This window comes from Eriocheir sinensis, chromosome 60 (assembly GCF_024679095.1).
Source record: "Eriocheir sinensis breed Jianghai 21 chromosome 60, ASM2467909v1, whole genome shotgun sequence".
Taxonomy (NCBI): Eukaryota; Metazoa; Arthropoda; class Malacostraca; order Decapoda; family Varunidae; genus Eriocheir; species Eriocheir sinensis.
In genome coordinates, this window is record NC_066568.1 from 8,402,921 (window position 1) to 8,422,468 (window position 19,548).

General features: G+C 43.3%; 1 protein-coding gene and 1 pseudogene across 2 annotated transcripts in view; one reads left to right on the top strand and one right to left on the bottom strand.

Moving 5' to 3' along the window:
- The window catches only part of LOC126985864 (growth/differentiation factor 8-like), a 47,642-nt gene extending 37,561 nt beyond the window's left edge, over window positions 1-10,081 (top strand). For both annotated transcript variants that reach the window (XM_050841347.1, XM_050841346.1), the window contains exon 4: window positions 4,459-10,081. In XM_050841347.1, the coding sequence (XP_050697304.1) occupies window positions 4,459-4,839 (381 nt within the window). In that variant the 3' untranslated portion in view covers window positions 4,840-10,081. The remainder of the gene's footprint in view (window positions 1-4,458) is intronic.
- Window positions 7,339-19,548, bottom strand: part of LOC126985865 (RNA-binding protein 25-like) — a 43,772-nt pseudogene continuing 31,562 nt past the window's right edge.

Consider the following 19,548-nt stretch of genomic DNA (forward strand, 5'->3'; position numbering starts at 1 on the left):
GTCCCAACTAGGCAGTTTGTTGTTGCTACCATCTACAGACAGACAGACAGACAGAGAGAGAGAGAGAGAGAGAGAGAAGAGGGTTGCGGTAGGGAGAGAATGGAGGAGATACGTAGAGAAGAGGGGAGGGAGGGAGGGAGAGGCTTGGAAAAAGGGAGGAGCTTGTGGGAGGGTGAATGGAGTGATGAAGGGTTGAGGGCATTTTTTTTAGGGAGGGGACGGAAGGAGGAAGGGAGGGAAGGAGAGAAGAAAGGAAAGAAACAAGTAGGAGGGGAGGGCTGGAGTGGAGGAAAGAGGGAAGGTGAGGAGGGTGGAGAGAGTGACTGAAAGAAAGGTGAATGGGGGAATGGAGTGTGAGGGAAGGAGAGGAAAAGAGGGGAAACAGGGAGAGGGAGGGGGAGGGGGAGGGGGATAGGGGGAGGAGGAGTAGGGAAGGTATAAAGTCATATGATTAAAGAGGAAACGTAGGAAATTGTGTGTGTGTGTGTGTGTGTGTGTGTGTGTGTGTGTGTGTGTGTGTGAGAGAGAGAGAGAGAGAGAGAGAGAGAGAAGGAGAGAGAGAGAGTGTGTGTGTGTGTGAGAGAGAGAGAGAGAGAGAGAGAGAGAGAGAGAGAGAGAGAGAGAGAGAGAGAGAGAGAGAGAGAGAGAAATAGCCATCAATATCACACACACCTCTTCCTTCTCTCCCTTTCTTCCGTTTTATTTTTTCCTCCCTTCCCATATCTTATCCACCCTTCCTTCCTTCCTTCCTTCCTTCCGATCAATCCTTGCTCCTTCTCCTCCCTTTTCTGTCTCCCCATCCCATCTTTCTTTCCCCTAAATCCCTCTTTTATCTGTACGTTCCCATCTCCCTAACTTCCCTTTCACCCTCCCATCCCTGCCATTCCTCCTTTCCCACTGTAACGAGCTGAATTCACTTTCCCGTACATTCACATGACCTCTCCGTGTCACGAAATACACGAGAAAATTAATCCAGACCCGAAAAAAGTTTCCAGCGCTGGGGATCGAACCCGCGACCAGCCAGATGGAAAGCCACTGGGGATCGAACCAGCGACCAGCCAGATGGAAAGCCACTCCTCTAACCAGTCGGCCAAAGAGGTACAAGTTTCCGGCGCTGGGGATCGAACCAGCGACCAGCCAGATGGAAAGCCACTCCTTAAACAGTCGGTCATAGAGGTATACCACTCCCTGAGCTAGTTTGAAGGACTTTCCGCGTCAGGCGGGTCATTACAAGGCTCCCTTCCAACCTAGACTAATTTCTTGTATGATTTTACTATTTTCTAATCTTGTGTTTTATGAACTTCTCGGAGAGAATGGGTCATCCGTCTGTTTCCTAACACAGGGAAGATACAACAGAACACAGGAGAGGATTCCCACCGCTAGCCACCACTGTAACGAATTGATTGCCACCTTCCCATATATTCACACGACTTCTGCGAATCACGAAGCACGCGAAATTAATCCAAATCTGGAAAGGTTTACCAGCAAAGGGAATCGAACCCACGACCACCCAGATGGGAGGCCACTCCTCTACCAGTCTGGCTAAAACACCATAATCTGTGTCACCTAACCTGGCACGGAAAATCTTTAAAAGATGGAGTCGCGGAATTGGCATCATTGCTTTAGGTGACGGTCTCTGCGCCGCTCATTGGCCTATTGTTAACACTGATTCTAGCCTGCAGCAAATTCCGTTTGTCATACCACTGCAGCCTACGGTCTCTCGCTCTCTGCTGCCTCTCGAAACCAGTGCTGTTGGTATCTTCATGTAGTTATTCTTATAATCGCTCTTCCTTATGGTCATTTATCACCCACAAATCATGGGAATACATTTCAGGATTAATGATGGCACGATGAAAGAGAAGGTTCTTGCCCTACGCCAGTGTTTACATTATGACTCCGTATCACCACTACACACTATGAATAAGTCAGGATTAAAAATATAACAAGAAATCTTATAATACATTAGGGAATGAAAGACATTCTGTAGACGGGAGAAGTAGTAGAAGAAGAAGGGAGAGAAAATTTAATGTCCAGCCTTGACAGACCTTCAAAATATCAAGCGTGCCTCTTCAGTCGCTTGATTTTGTCCCTTTACGCGAAGCCTCGACTTGCTTAGTTTCATTGTGAATGTCGTTCAGATTTATCTTTAATAGTTTGACACACATCACTTAATAAAGATGTCAATGAATTAGCTTTTATCAATATAATATGGTACCTTATAATTCTAAAAGGGTTTTGATAAGAATACAAAGTCAACTAACTGCACGTTAGAACAAGAATGGGCCAGTGAGGGCGCGATACCATCACCAAAGCAATGATACTAAGTCCGCGAGTGTCTCCCTAAAAGATTTTCCACACCAGGTTACGTGACACCGACTACACCTGAATGGACTTTTGGGGGAGTTCCGCATCAGGCGGGTCGCTACACTGCCAATTTTAATACACTGCCAATCCATTTTAAGGGAGTAGGTAGGAAGATATAAGGGAGTAGGTAGGAAGATACCTACCGAGACGGGCGTAAGCCACTCCCGATGAGGTATATATGGGAAGCAAAGAGGGTGCTGAAGCCCCCCCAAAAACCCTTCCCATGTCCTCACTTTCCGTTTCCCTATTGTCTCATCAACACCAGAGAGTAGTTCATCATGCTCTCTAAAGACAGATCCTCTCTCTTTCCACTCCACACTACATTCACACAACATACACGTGCACCATTTCCCCAAATTCTACAAATTCAAAATAGCGTACTTTAATAACATAGCCTGGGGGGGGACCACAAGTTCCCACAGGGAGGACTCCCCTTCCGGCTGCCGACTTGAGAGGTGTCTTGATAACTCCTCGGACCTCTTTCTTATCACTTTCTGCAACATTCGCGGTCTTCGTTCCAATTTCCATCCTGTGGAGCACCATCTCTCGTCCTCTAAACCTCACCTTCTCTTCCTCACCAAAACACAGGTCTCGGCGGCTACTGACAGCAATCTCTACTCTGTTCCCTCCTACTATCTCTATCCTAAATTTCAATCTAAAGCTGGATGTTGCGCCTACATGCGCAACGACATCACTTACTCTCGTGCCCACGACCTTGACTCATCTGAATTTTCCACCATCTGGCTATGACTTCATTGTCCTTCTATTACTAAATACATCTGTGCTGTGTATCTCTCACCTACCTCTACTAACTATGTAAAATTCTTTGACTACTTGAACTCTAAAGTGGAGCACATCTTGACCCACTCTCCCTTCGCTGCAATCTCCATCCTAGGAGATTTCAATGTTCACCACCAGCTTTGGCTTTCATCCTCTTCCACTGACCAGCCTGGTGAATAAGACTAAAACTTTACTCTCCTCAATAATCTAGAGCAGTTGGTTCAGCACCCTACACGTATTCCCGACCGTCTTGGAGACAGGTCCAACATACTAGACCTCTTCCTTACGACTAACCCTTCTGCTTACTCTGTCAAACTGTTCTCTCCATTGGGCTCCTCTGATCACAACCTTATTTCTGTATCCTGTCCTATCGCTATTGTACAGCCTCTGGACTGACCGAAGAGGCGATGCTTCTGGCATTTTGCTTCAGCTCGGTGGGACGACCTGAGGATGTACTTTTCCGCTTGTTCTCGTGCTATCCAAGATAGAGAGGCAGCTCACAAAAGGTACCAGAGCCTTCGCACTCCCGCTAACCATGATCTTTACATTTCAGCCCGGAATCGTGCCAAATCTATTCTTCGACTTACCAAAAGCTCTTTCATCCATAGGAAATATCAAAACCTTGCTTTTTCTAATTCGTCCAGAGACTTCTGGCACCTAGCCAAAAATATCTCCTCCAATTTCACTTCTTCATCTTTCCCTCCTCTCCCTAACCCTGTCGGCAGCACCGCCGTCTCATCTATCTCTAAGGCTTAACTCTTCTCTCAAACTTTCTGTAAAAACTCCACTCTGGACGATTCTGGGCATATTCCTCCTACTTAAGAATGATGTTTTCTATGCCCTCTCTGGCATCAACTCTCAAAAGGCTTATGGATCTGATGGAGTGCCTCCTATTATCCTTAAAAACTGTGCTTCCGTGCTGACACCCAGCCAGGTCCAACTCTTTCGCCTCTGCCTGTCAACATCTACCTTTCCTTCCTGCTGGAAGTACGCCTTCATACAGCCTGTGCCTAAGAACGGTGACCGTTCCAATCCCTCAAACTACCGCCCTATAGCTTTACTTTCCTGCCTATCTAAAGCTTTTGAATCAATCCTTAACCGGAAGTACCCATACTGTTTTCATTCAATCTCCTGTACCCTTTTAATCCCTCTTCCCCGTTTCTCTCCATTCCTGTCCCTGCCATCCTTCCCTCCATACAGTCCCTCTCTATCTTACTATCATACCATGCATTGTACCACTCACTCCACTCAAAATACCTCCTACCTCCTCTTATTCGGTCTCCTAATCTCCTATTCTCCTTTCACTCCTGACAGATACCCCTTCTTGAGATCCACACGGAGGACGCCAACCGGAGGAACCGGAGGAACAGTGCGGGCTCCCAGTGCGTCAACAGGAACGACTCGCGGTGTTGCCGCTACGCTCTGACCGTCGATTTCGTGGACATGGGCTGGGACTTCATCGTGGCGCCAAAGGTGTACGAGGCAAACTTCTGCAATGGCGAGTGTCCCTTCCTGTACGCCCAAAAGTACGCCCACACCTCCCTCATCCAGAAGATGAACAGCTCCGCCCAGCATGGTCCCTGCTGCGGCGCGCGGAAGTTGTCGCCTATGAAGATGCTCTACTACGACCACGACCATCAGATCAAATTTGATATCATCCAGGACATGGTGGTGGATCACTGCGGCTGCACCTAAGGCGGGGGCCCCCGACCCTGCCCCGCTCCGCCCCGCCCCGCCCTTCTCTAATAAGCGTCTGTGATGGAGAGTACGTACTAGGTTTTCTATAAGGATGTAGCTTACCCCTAAAACCCCCACCCCGTGTCCTCACGCCCCGCCACGTCTGTCCCTCCAGCCTCAATGTGTCCAGCCCCTGTGAGTGCCCCGCGTTGCACCGCATTGCCCTGCGCCCCGGGGCTCGCTAGAGGTGACAAGCTGAGCTGCTGTTATTGTTGTTGTTGTTGTTGTTGCTGCCGCTGCTGCTGCCGCCGCTGCCCTCCCGGCCACGTCCCCGCAGACAGGTGTGTGGAGGGTCGGGGGGAGGGGGAGCAGGTGATGCACACGACCAGTGCAATGAGTGTACCACACTGCCTCGGCCTCGCCTTTACCGCCCCCCTACCACTGACCCCGGCCCTCGCTCCTGCTGTTCCCTCCCCACGCTGCCGCCTTGCTGCCCCACTGGCTGCTGTCTCCCGCCCCGCCGCCCTGCAGGATGCTACAAGTCCTCGACCGGACAGCGACGTCCCAGGGGCGGGCGCGTCTGGCCAAGACGGGCCTGGGCTGGGGCGGGCTGACCATCACTGCTCAACGCCCCGCCGCTGCCCTGGCTGCTTGTAGCCCCTCCTCCGATGAGCGGTGAGGTTATGAGGCGGAGAGTATCCCCGGGGATGGGATGGGGGCAGCAACCCCCCCCTGTCACCTTGCCCAGCATACCCCCCACAGCGGGTGCCACGTGATTCAGACAGCCAGACAGACGAATGAACAGACGGACTGCCAGATCCACTCCGCCCGCCCCCACCCAGCAGAGCTTCATAACACACACACGCGGCGCATCGCCCCTCCCCCTCCCTCCCACTCCCACGTAGCGTTAATTAATGAAGAGCTTGTGTCCGTAGCGCGCCCTGCCGTGTTCGCTAGTCTGGAGGGGCGGAGGGGATGGAGGAGGGGGCACGCAGGACCCCCCTCCCTTTCCCCGCCAACCCCGTCAACTCACCTGTGTGTGTGAGAGAGAGAGTGTGTGTGTGTGTGTGTGTGTGTGTGTGTGTGTGTGTGTGTGTAGACACACAGGTGTGGTGGGTCAAGATTACCTATCGTGAAATATTTCGTTAAGGTGTGCAGGTGACACACTTACCTGCGTGACGGCATCAAGTGAGATAGTATACAGTGTGTGTGTGTGTGTGTGTGTGTGTGTGTGTGTGTGTGTGTGTGTGTGTGTGTGTGTGTGTGTGTGTGTGTGTGTGTGTGTGTGTGTAAATATATATTAGCTTTATGGAAAATAAAACTAACAAAAAAAGTCTTTCGGTCATCACCACGCTGGAGACAAGTTTGCCGTGAACGATAACTTTTGGAGAGGCAGGAAAAATGAACAACATTTATAGGCGATTTTTGCAAGTTGATAACAAAAGCTGACATCCTCCTTCCCTTCACACCCACCCACACCCTCACCCATACACACACACACACACACACACACACACACACACACACACACACACACACACACACGGAGCTTATTGGTGCAGTGGTTAGCGCGCTAGCCTCACAAACGAAAGGTCCCGGGTTGATTCCCGGGCAGAGTGGAAAAGGATGGGCAGTCTCCCTTAATGCGTGCCTCTTGTCCACCCGGCAGTGAATGGGCACCCGGTGTCAGTCAGGGATTGTGTCCCGCCTCCCGGGTGTGTGTGACGGTGAGGTTTCAGCCGCACCCAGATATCGCTCATTAGTGAGCATGCTCATTCAGAGACGGTACTGGCTGGCGATCGCGAGTCTATCGCATGGGTACATCATGGTGAATGAGACACACACACACACACACACACACACACACACACACACACACACTCGACCTTCAAGTCCACTCATAACCCCCACCATCACCATACCGTCACCACATCTCTCATTCTAGCCACACCGCCACCATTGCCACCACCACCTCCACCATCACCAACCCTCGCGACCGTCACCGCCACCATCAAGCATTCAACACCACACTCATCATCCCCACAAACACACGAACAAACACCCATCATCCATCTTACATATGAGATGAAAAATAAAAAAGCAAAAACAAAAAGTAGAGGTAAATAATAATTAGAGTCATCATACCTTTTAGCAGTAATAATGATAATAATAATAATGATAGCAGTAACAATAATTAATAATATATGCTTAATAACAACGAAAAAGTGATTGATAATACCACCCATATACGTAATTAGTTTTATATCTATCAGTCATTCTACCTATCAATCTATCCTACTGTCTTTCTATGTCTTTATCTACCTGTTCACCCGGTCTATCCATCTATTATGATATACAGTTTTTGTAATTCAACATGTACTTACTCAACCACCTTATTAGGTTAACAAACGTCACTTATTTCACCACGATGCTGAACTCGCTTTTACTTTTGTTTCAATCTGACTTGCGGCAATAAGGAAGATACATTAAGGTGGAGAGAGAGAGAGAGAGAGAGAGAGAGAGAGAGAGAGAGAGAGAGAGAGAGAGAGAGAGAGAGAGAGAGAGAGAGAGAGAGAGAGAGAGAGAGAATTCAGAGATTTACAGGACATTGACCGACAGACAACCAAAATAAGACGAAACACACACACACACACACACACACACACACACACACACACACACACACACACACATTTCATTAACACTTACATGGAGCTGGTTCGCCTTATGAAGATTTCTGAAAAGATACAACAATAATAATGATAGTAATAATAATAACAATAATTATAATAATAATATTACAATAATATTAACAAAAATAATAGATGGTAATGATCAAAATAATAATAAAATAATAATAATAACAATCATAAAAATAATAATAATCATATGATAGAAACAATAATGATAAAAATATTAATAAATGATAATAATAATAATAATTATAATAACAATAAAAATAATATTAAAAAATAATAATAGTAGCTACTATTATCGTTCGGCCCCTCAACTGACACCCTCAATGGAAAAAAATAACTTATAACAATCATCTTCAGAAACTGTTTTCCGATTTCAACAGAACAGGAAATTCAGATAAGGAAGTGTAAAAATTTAAAGATTGATCTCTGCGACTATACTCCTCCGCGACCACGTTGCCCTGACGGCGTCCCGCACCCATCAGACCACCCTTTTGAAAGTGTATAGCTTGTCCATTTAGCACTTTAACTCTCGCCCGTTTGATATAGTTTAACCCGCTTAGTACTTCCAATTCTAATAACTTCATACTGGTAGTCATATTCTATACACTATTACAATTGAGCTAATTTTGGAAATAGCGGTCTTGTGCATTTAGCACTTTCTTCCCTACACATTTGATAGTGATAGTATTATTGATTTAATGCTTCCATTCTTACCCATTTAATTCAACCAGTCCTATTCGCTTAACACTTTCAGTTTTATCCACTGAAAAGTGTCCGTGTTGTCCATGTACCCTTTCACTCTTGCCCAAGTGACATTATACCACTCTCGCCACTTTCACCTCAATAACAACTGCCTGATAGTAATTACAACAGCCGCCACGCAGGCGCACCTCTACCTGTACCACCTAATCATTATGCACACAGGCACATTCAGGCTTGGAATAATTATATTTTTGTTTACCACTTAAAGGAAAAAATATAAAAAATTATGGATCAGTCACAACTCCTAAACACACACACACACACACACACACACACACACACACACACACAGAGTGTGGCAGTTTGCACGCTCGCCTCACAAGCGAGAGGTCCCGGAATCGACACCCCGGAGGAGTGAAAACGACTAAACAGTCTCCTTTAGTCCCTGTCGTCCGTCCAGCAGTGACTGGGTGCCGGGCGTCAGGCGGGGGTTGTGACCCGCCTCCCGAGCGTGCGTGGAATGATGTGAGGTCCAAGCCGTGTCCAAAGACCCGTGACTATGTGTCTCCACGCTCAAAGCATGGAGGGTTATGGCTGGCGATCGCAGGTCCAGCACGTGATTAGAACATGGTGAACAACACAACCCCCCCCCCCCCCCCACACACACACAAATAGCAACGTACCCAAACACATACATATATTTCAAACCTAACCACACCATTTCTGTTACACTTTTTAGTGAATGAGTGAGTGAGTGAGTGTGTGTGTGTGTGTGTGTGTGTGTGTGTGTGTGTGTGTGTGTGTGTGAATGTGTGAATTCTTGTAGTGTCAATTTCAGTATTATTTTTATCATAATTATTATTATTATTATTATTATTATTATTATTATTATTATTATTATTATTATAATTATTATTATTATTATCATTATTTTTATATTAGTCATTATTTCTTATCATAATCATTATTATGATCATTATTATTATCATTCGCAATATTTCGATTATCATATTTTTATTGTTACTAGCAAGCACAGACAATTTTTTTTTTTTTAAGGTTTCAGAAGCTCCTTAAAAATTAAGCACTAAAAAAAAGAGAAAACAATCCAGACAATTGTAAAAAAAAGTGACAATCAAAAAAAAACACAAACATTGCATTTTTTTCCGCATCACGTAAAAAAATATATTTATAAATAAAAACTAAAAAAATCGTACTTCTCGAAAATTATAAAACGTCCGCAACATAGATGTAAGGGAATCAAAATTTTGTAAATATTAGCAGTAGGAAGACAGGCCAGGGAAAGGAGGAAGGCTCAGTTGAAAAGGAATGTGGCCAAGTAAGGAAAAAAACAACAATGTGAAAAGGAAAGTGAAAGAAAGGAAAAAACAGATGAAAAATAATTCAGAAAAGAGAAAATTGAAAATGTGTTAATGCTGCTGTTGCTGATGATTATGATGATGATGATGATAGTGATGATGAAGATGAAGATAATGCTGCTGCTGCTGATGGTGGTGGTGGTGGTAGTGATGATAATGCTGATGATATTGACAATGAAAGAAAAATATGGAAGAAAAAGGTAATGAGAGATAGAGAGGGAAAGGAAAAGAAATTAAGAATGGACAAGAAGACGTAAGGAGGAAGAGGTAGACAAGTTAAAAGGAACAAGAATTAAAAGGAGGAAAATAGTGTAGACAATTTTATGAAATAATCGTGGAGTGGAAAAAAAAACATAACGAGGACAGAAGCAGCAATGTTTCCTTTAAGCAAAACAAATATGAAAGGTCTCCTTATATTCATCTTTTTCTCTAAAAATTATCAAAAATGTGAAAAAATATATATGAAAAAAACGTATGATATGACACCTGCTTTCATTCACCTTCCTTGCACACCTGCCCCCTCATTACACTGGACTCCACAGGTACTCAAACACAGACAAGGTACAGGAAACGGATCATAATAACCATTTTGCACGGCTCACCAAGACCAGGACATGAGCAACAAATAAATAAAGTAGGAAAATTAACTAATTGACGAGTGAATGCAAAAACGCTTTGAGGGTTTCATATATCTCTTTTTGGTATCTCCGTAATAGTAATACAAATAACGTGCTGTGGAGTTTTGTTTACACGATGCTGTTCTCTTGGCATGACTGTTGCCGTGAAATAACAACATGTGTCAGGTAGATTTATGGAGCTGGGAAAGAGATTGTAAAGAAATGATCCTCAGGAGTTGCCACATGTACGCTGGCTGGCCGGCAACTTGCAGGCACTTTGAGCTCATGTGTAGACATGCTCAAGGTAAAAAGCAAAATACGAAAAATCTGTAAAGAAAAAATGCAGGAATTTAATAAAAAAATAATGATGACAATAATGATACTACTACTACTACTACTACTACGTACTACTATTACAACTACTATTACTACTACTACTACTACTACCATTATTATTATTACTACTGCTTCTAATAGTACTACTATTACAACTATTACTACTACTACTACAACTACCATTATTATCTTTTTTACAGCTAAAGAAACAGCTCAAGGGCAACAAAAAATGGTGTAAAACAAAGTCCGCTAATCGCTAATCATTATTACTACTGCTTCTAATAGTACTACAATTACAACTACTACTATTACAACTAATAATAATAATAATAATAATAATAATAATAATAATAATAATAATAATAATAATAACATAACAGTGATGGATACAAGTTTCAAAATTGGACGAAATTGGAATCCATGAAATTGTCTCCGTTTTAACACAAGGAAATGTATTTGTGTATAGCTAAAATTAAACAAATCGATTGTCTATTAATCAAAAAAAATATTAACGAGACAGGCAGACACAGAAAGAAGATGACAGAGAGCCAGACAGACAGACAGGTAAGCATGCAGACAGACAGATTCAGACAAAAGCAGAAAAAAAAGTGCGTGTGTGTGTGTGTGTGTGTGTGTGTGTGTGTGTGTGTGTGTGCGCGTGTGTGTGCGTGCGTGCGTGCGTGCGGACGTGTGTGTGTGTGTGTGTGTGTGTGTGTGTGTGTGTGTGTGTGTGTGTGTGTGTGTGTGTGTGTGTGTGTGTGTGTGTGAAGGCTCTGATAGTAAAGATCAGAATTATCATTTTCTTCAATGCATTAATTTTATTCATCTAGTCCAAATTATTTGTCAACCAATAAAACAGAATAAACCATGTAAGCTGATGATCCTTGTGTTTTATTATCATGAGGAAAGAGAGAGAGAGAGAGAGAGAGAGTGGATTGTTAAGATGATCAGGAGTCACGATGCAAGTCTCTCTCTCTCTCTCTCTCTCTCTCACACACACACACACACACACACAAACACACACACACACACACCGAGCCGTAGCTCAGTGGTAAAAGGCACCCCTTGAGCAAGGGGGGCGGGGTGTGTGGTGTGCGGAGGTGCCGGTAGTACCCACAGATCGACTATAATGAGCATGCTCTTGTCGGGAGGGTACTTGCTGGCGATGACGAGTCCAACTCGTGATCACGTCGTGGTGAATTAAACACACACACACACACACACACACACACACACACACAGTCCATACACTTCATTTAGTCCAAGCCGGCACAGTTCCCTCTCCTAGCGTGTCCATCCACTGCCCCAGGTTTATTGAAAATGTGGGAGGTGATTCCAGTCACAGTCTTTGGCCGTTATTTCCAGTAACCTGGTGAAGGGGGTAGAGGATACGTGCGGGGGCGAGGGTGACGAGCGTCTCAAGAGCGGCGTGGGGAGGACGTTATTAGACTCCTTCAAATATCGCGGAGAACGAGTGCGGCAATAAGCCCCACTCGTGAGCAGAGGAGCTTCCTCTGCTGTACACACACTCAAAAAACTATCGTTACAGTGGGGTCCGACGAATTTCGTACTGAGCAACCCGGTAATCTCGGCAGGGTTGGTAAGAGTGCGATCACCCCCACCACCTCAGCTCTGCTGGGGGGAGCAGGGCAGGACCCCAGTAAGGGAGGGATAGAGAGGGAGGGAGACACTGAGATACCAGATATCACCATAATATTAACGGAGTGATTTGAGTGCCACTTGTTTAAGCTTTATATTCACAAATTATTGAACAATATTGCTCATATGATACACGTAACAGCGGTGGGTAGAAGTGTTCCCCCATGTCAAAGACAAAAACAACCATCAACGCATGTCAGATAAAGTTCAGTTCATAATGTGCCATCCTGGAACTAATGCTTCCACTGAACGTGCCTTCTTTCATGAACAAGTATAAAAAAAAATAAAAAAAAAACAGTTGCATGGACTTCTACAGGTTGTTTCAATCTACTCCTGTGCTGCCCTTCTCTCTTGTGCTGCCTCATTGCTTAATAGAAAAGTAAGAACTTTGCGCGCTTTTAAAGTTGACGAATAAGGACTTTGACAAGGGCGTTTTGAATTGCCGAAATTAGCCTTCTCTGGAGAAGAATTTATTAAATAGCTTGCATGCAGGAGTTCATTTGTCTAACATGTTGGTAGAGACCCGCCGATAATTATTAGAGTATTAATCTTATTGGGTGCATTCCATGATTGTTTCGAGACAAGCGATTACCGTGACTCGAGTAGTGCATTCTATACTAGTGAAACCAATGCCAACTTTATCTTACCATTTGGGTGATAAGTCAAGTTTATAATCCAATATAAATATATCATAAGGGTTAGCTTGTAGCGGGCGAGGTCCCGCTCAAAGCACTTACCAGTGACCAAGGAAAACTGAATGCTGCGGCATAGACTATTTTTGTCATTTATGTTTTAATGTTCATGTCTCTCGTCGCGCTCCCTGTTGTCCGTGTTGCGTTTCAATTGTTTATCTATTGTTACTCGTTTATCTTCTACTGTCTGTCCTCGTCCTGCTATACACTTCTTCTACACATTGTTTACTACACATACCAAGATTTATATGTCACTTAAACTGAACAACATTCATACACACGCATATACACTCAACCACCTCTTTTATATGTCTTGTCCATGTCAATGACCTGTGTATGTTTTTATAAAAAAAAAGTCAGAGACACGCCAGTCCTCGTCGACAGACCGACTCGGTTAGCTAGATTTCGATCGCCGATAGAGTCGGTCTGTCGGCATCCTGCTACGGGCCGCCAATAGGCTTAGCCCGTTTCCCCTAGTGATCCTAGGGGATAAATCTTTGAGGAGGAGGAGGAGGATAAAAAAAGTAACCCTGACGGATATTGACTTTCTCTATCCGTGAACCCATTACCGCTTAGAACACTCGCTACCGCCAACAAGCTAAGTTTTACGTAACCTCCTAGGCTCAGTGGAGCCGTATGTGACGATCAGTCAGTGGGATTCACTCTGATATCCGAATCCTGAGCGACTCATCACATCAAGGTGTTTATCATATTGTCTCCTAAATGGACGAAATTTTAACTCTTCACTTATGTGTGAGGTGTTAAAACATAACTTCATCACCCCAAACACTAAAATATTATAGCTACATAGAACACAGATCAGTTAACCTCGACTAAGACTCCACCTGTGTGCTTCATGAAGCGTTACTGTGCCAGCTCAAATTCTATTGCTTCATTTACGAGTCCCGCTCACTTGGTTCAGGCAAGTGAACCCACACCCAACACACGCAGTGATACCAACATGAGTAGCCTGTTCTCAATGGCTTCGTCCTTGGTGTCAGTTTGTATCGTCCTGAAAGTGTAACGATAGTTTTTTGAGTGTAGGGAGGAGAAAGGACCCAAGTTATTCCCCTCTCAGAGCCTGGACATAGGCGTTTGGCACCACCGGTAATGTGGTGTTGTCTGTTGTGAGTCCGAATCTTCAATCAACCCTAACTTCAACGACTTCGGCCTAGAGGAGCACCGGGAGGCAGCATGGGCCAAGCAAGAGTCATACATTACTGCAGCCACTATAAATGAAAATTAGCCTGCGTCACTAACGGTTGGGGCCGTCCATATGGCCCCTCAAGAATGCCTACCGGCTCTACAGGCGGCACATAAACGCACGCACGCTTGCTCGCTCGCTCGCTCATTCTCTCTCTCTCTCTCTCTCTCTCTCTCTCTCTCTCTCTCTCTCTCTCTCTCACTCACACACACACACACACACACACACACACACACACACACACACAGAGAGAGAGAGAGAGAGAGAGAGAGAGAGAGAGAGAGAGAGAGAGAGAGAGAGAGAGAGGTCGATACATTTCATTATAAAAGGCCAGGTAGATAATGAAGAGAAGGTATTAGTGAGAAAGAGGGGATGCAGGGAGCGGGAGGGGAGGGGAAGGGGGCTGAGCGAGGGAGGATCGTCACGCAGGATAAGAGGGGAGAGAGAAAACATCAATAGAAGCATCACAAAACTGCTTCAGTGGGCTCACGACTACCCTGAAGAGCTCTCCTTTACTTATACTCCTCTTCGTCTTCCTCCTACTCCTCCTCTTCCTCCCTCTCCTCCTCCTGGTTTTCCTCTCGTCCTCCTCTCTTTCTTCCCGGCTCCTCAACTGTTTCGCTTCCTGGAAGAGCGTCAAGTTTCCTTCCTGTGGTAAAGTTCTTATGGACAGATAACCTGAATTGAAGTTTAAATGTGAAGAACTTTTTTTTTTTTACAACAAAGGAGACGGCTCAAGGGCAACAAAAAAGTGTAAAAAAAAAAATAAAGCCCGCTACTCACCGCTCCCACAACAGACAAAAGAAAAGAGTGGCCAAAAGGGAGGTCAATTTCGGGTGGAGAGGTGTCTTGATACACTCTACGTGCAAGAGGTCAAGTCATAGGCAGGAGAAAATGCAAACGAAGGAAGGCTGTTCCAGAGTTTACCAGGTTTACTGGGGCAGGAACCCTGTTTTCCACGTCAATACTTTACACGAGACATTGAGAGTCTTATATTTAGCTAAAGACAGCATTAAAAGATACCTAAGATAACAAAGACAAAAGAAGACTACATGAGTTGGATAAGTGATAAAACAGACAAGTATGAAGACAGCAAGAGGCATGAGGGAGAAGAAAAATGTTTGGAGACAGGTGGAAGAGTGGAAAGAAAGACAAGTGTGAAAACAATGAGTTGAAAGAATAATATCAAGCGATGCATGGAAAAAGGATAAACCTGCTGTTGGTGAGCGAATACAATGAAGGTGAAAAGAAACCATTAGCCAGGTCTTTGCAGTGACAGAAGTGGGGAAGAGACGCATGTGTGTGGAAGTGATTAAACTGGAGGGACAGGTGTAGGAAGATCATTAAAGGTGCAAAGAATGTATTAGCGATGTTTGTGAGTGACAGGAGTGGTAAGGTGATACAATTAAAGCAGGTGTAGGAAGATCGTTAAAGGTGCAAAGAATGTATTAGCGATGTTTGTGAGTGACAGGAGTGGTAAGGTGATACAATTAAAGCAGGTGTAGGAAGATCATTAAAGGTGCAAAGAATGTATTAGCGATGTTTGTGAGTGACAGGAGTGGTAAGGTGATACAATTAAAGCAGGTGTGGGAAGATCACTCAAAATGCACAGAATTCAAAGTGACTGGTGTGAGAAAGGGAAGAGGGTGAAGGATATTTATGAAACCGGAGGTACATATTTGTAAAGATATTACTATTATGGGTGCAAAGAAATCATGAGCGATATATTTGCAGAGTGACAGGTATGGGAAAGGGATGCCGGTGTGTGGTGGTCAAACAGATGAGGGGAAGTAATGAATTAGTGTGATATGTTTATGAAGGTAATTATCAAAGGTAGGTACAAGGAATTCATGATCGGCGTGTTGGCAGAGTGACGGGTGTGGAAAAGTGTGGATAGGTGTGTGGTGACATACGAGACTGACAGGCAAGATGAAATGACTTACAAATGTTGGAAAGTGACTGAACAAGTGCACAGAAGTAGTTGTCTGAATCGGACTGAATTAACAATGTTCCAGCACCATGTAGTGTTGTATTATAGCTTTGAAACTGCAATCAGCTAGGCAAGTAAAACAATATGTTTTTGTAATTCAACATGTACTTACTCAACCATCTTATTAGGTTAACAAACGTCACTTATTTCACCACGATGCTGAACTCGCTTTTACTTTTGTTTCAATCTGACTTGCGGCAATAAGGAAGATACATTAAGAGAGAGAGAGAGAGAGAGTCCAAAGCAACAAACTTTGTTCGTAAACAATGTTTGCAATTTGTTTGCGAACAGTATGCATACTTTGTTTCCTTTAATGTTTGCAAAGAATTTTGCAAACTGTTTGCAACAAAGTACACTTTCCAAAGCTCAACTGTTTTGCTGGTGTGTGTAGGCGAGGAGGTGGCTGCAGAAGGCAGTGTACATAACATAATCATTCATTCAGTGAAAGTCTTGGGGTGAGAGTTTTGAAAACAAGAACATTCCATGGTTACTTGCTTCTGGCTGAATTGTAAAAAAAAAAATATAGGTTAGAGTAGTTTTTTCTTTCTTTTTTTTTTACTGTACTGTCAGAAATTGAGTTTGAAAGTTTTACAAAGGGTAACATCCATTCTGGCAAGCACTGACTCTTTCACTGCCTCATGAACACCTTCAAGGGATCGCAGCAAACCATCTCAGGTGCACGTGGCTCCTTGATTTTTTTTTTGTTATTTTTATTGTTATGGTTTCCCATTCTGGATGGAAACATAAAAAAGTTAACTTTGCAAAATGTTTGAAAACGTTGGCAAACGGTGTCTGTTGACAAAGTTTCCCGGCGTGGACCAGCCTTTAAGAAAAAGCCAGCTGTATGAGCATGACTTGCACGTTTATAAAGTATTTTGTGGCGTGTAGGAGCTGCTAACAGGTTCAAATGAAATATTGAGCAGGTGCGGCATAGAAGAGAAATGAAGAGGAAAAAAAGGATAACACAATGAGCTTGCCATGAATTTTCTATTGTAATCGAATTTATTTATCAACAGGCTTGAAATTCAACAAGTGTGGAAAACCGTGCAAGAAAAAACGGAAGAATAGGTTTTGTCTGTGTGTGTGTGTGTGTGTGTGTGTGTGTGTTAGAAAGAGTGTACTTGTGACGAATACATAGACAGGAAGAAACTAGTACACACACACACACACACACACACACACACACACACACACACACACACACACGATGCAGCCTCAGATTTTCGTCACCGACACAAACAAGGAGGACCAGGAGGAGGAGGAGGAGGAGGAGGAAGGCGTGACGGGTGCACCTGAACACAACGCACCGAGTCTAAGTGTCAACGAAGCAAAGCAGGCCAACAAGAGTACAAGTGATGGGGGGCTACAGGTGGGCCAGGGGAAGCAAAGGGGGCCGAAGGGGGGTTCTCAGCTTCACGTTCCGACCTTTGAGACGACCAGGCGACCCTCATTCCTTCCCAACGACACACAAATGAGCCTACGACCCAAGGTTCGCAAGATGTCCACCTACGACTTGAGTCTAAACGATTCATCCATCAACACTGATTCCCTCGACACCGCGGTAAGAAGAACCACCTGTTGGCTTTCGGTGTTAATTTTGCTTAGGTATCATTTTCTTTGTTTTACTTTCTTATAGTTTTTTTTGTGTGTGTTTTTTGTAATTTAGCTATTTTAGGTAATTTAGGATTGCAAGTTTTTTGTCTAGTTATGTCCCTTTTTGTCTAGTTATGTCCCTTTTTGTCTAGTTATGTCCCTTTTTATCTAGTTATGTCCCTTTTTATCTAGTTATGTCCCTTTTTGTCTAGTTATGTCCCTTTTTGTCTAGTTATGTCCCTTTTTGTCTAGTTTTGTCCCTTTTTGTCTAGTTATGTCCCTTTTTGTCTAGTTATGTCCCTTTTTGTCTAGTTATGTCCCTTTTTGTCTAGTTTTGTCCCTTTTTGTCTAGTTATGTCCCTTTTTATTTAGTTATGTCCCTTTTTATCTAGTTATGTCCCTTTTTGTCTAGTTATGTCCCTTTTTGTCTAGTTATGTCCCTTTTTGTCTCGTTATGTCCCTTTTTGTCTAGTTATGTCCCTTTTTGTCTAGTTATGTCCCTTTTTCTCTAGTTATGTCCCTTTTTATCTAGTTATGTCCCTTTTGTCTAGTTATGTCCTTTTGTCTAGTTATGTCCCTTTTATCTAGTTATGTCCCTTTTGTCTAGTTATGTCCCTTTTGTCTAGTTATGTCCCTTTTATCTAGTTATGTCCCTTTTGTCTAGTTATGTCCCTTTTGTCTAGTTATGTCCCTTTTGTCTAGTTATGTCCCTTTTGTCTAGTTATGTCCTTTTGTCTAGTTATGTCCCTTTTATCTAGTTATGTCCCTTTTGTCTAGTTATGTCCCTTTTTGTCTAGTTATGTCCTTTTTGTCTAGTTATGTCCCTTTTTTCTAGTTATGTCCCTTTTTGTCTAGTTATGTCCCTTTTTGTCTAGTTATGTCCCTTTTTGTCTAGTTTTGTCCCTTTTTATCTAGTTATGTCCCTTTTTGTCTAGTTATGTCCCTTTTTATCTAGTTATGTCCCTTTTTGTCTAGTTATGTCCCTTTTTATCTAGTTATGTCCCTTTTTGTCTAGTTATGTCCCTTTTTATCTAGTTATGTCCCTTTTTATCTAGTTATGTCCCTTTTTATCTAGTTATGTCCCTTTTTGTCTAGTTATGTCCCTTTTTGTCTAGTTATGTCCCTTTTTGTCTAGTTATGTCCCTTTTTGTCTAGTTATGTCCCTTTTTGTCTAGTTATGTCCCTTTTTGTCTAGTTATGTCCCTTTTTGTCTAGTTATGTCCCTTTTTATCTAGTTATGTCCCTTTTTGTCTAGTTATGTCCCTTTTTGTCTAGTTATGTCCCTTTTTGTCTAGTTATGTCCCTTTTTGTCTAGTTATGTCCCTTTTTGTCTAGTTATGTCCCTTTTTGTCTAGTTATGTCCCTTTTTGTCTAGTTATGTCCCTTTTTGTCTAGTTATGTCCCTTTTTGTCTAGTTATGTCCCTTTTGTCTAGTTATGTCCCTTTTTGTCTCGTTATGTCCCTTTTGTCTAGTTATGTCCATTTTTGTCTAGTTATGTCCCTTTTTGTATAGTTATGTCGAGTTTTGTCTAGTTATGTCCCTTTTGTCTAGTTATGTCCCTTTTGTCTAGTTATGTCCCTTTTTGTCTAGTTATGTCCCTTTTATCTAGTTATGTCCCTTTTTGTCTAGTTATGTCCCTTTTTATCTAGTTATGTCCCTTTTTGTCTAGTTATGTCCCTTTTTATCTAGTTATGTCCCTTTTTGTCTAGTTATGTCCCTTTTTATCTAGTTATGTCCCTTTTTGTCTAGTTATGTCCCTTTTTATCTAGTTATGTCCCTTTTGTCTAGTTATGTCCCTTTTTATCTAGTTATGTCCCTTTTTGTCTAGTTATGTCCCTTTTTGTCTAGTTATGTCCCT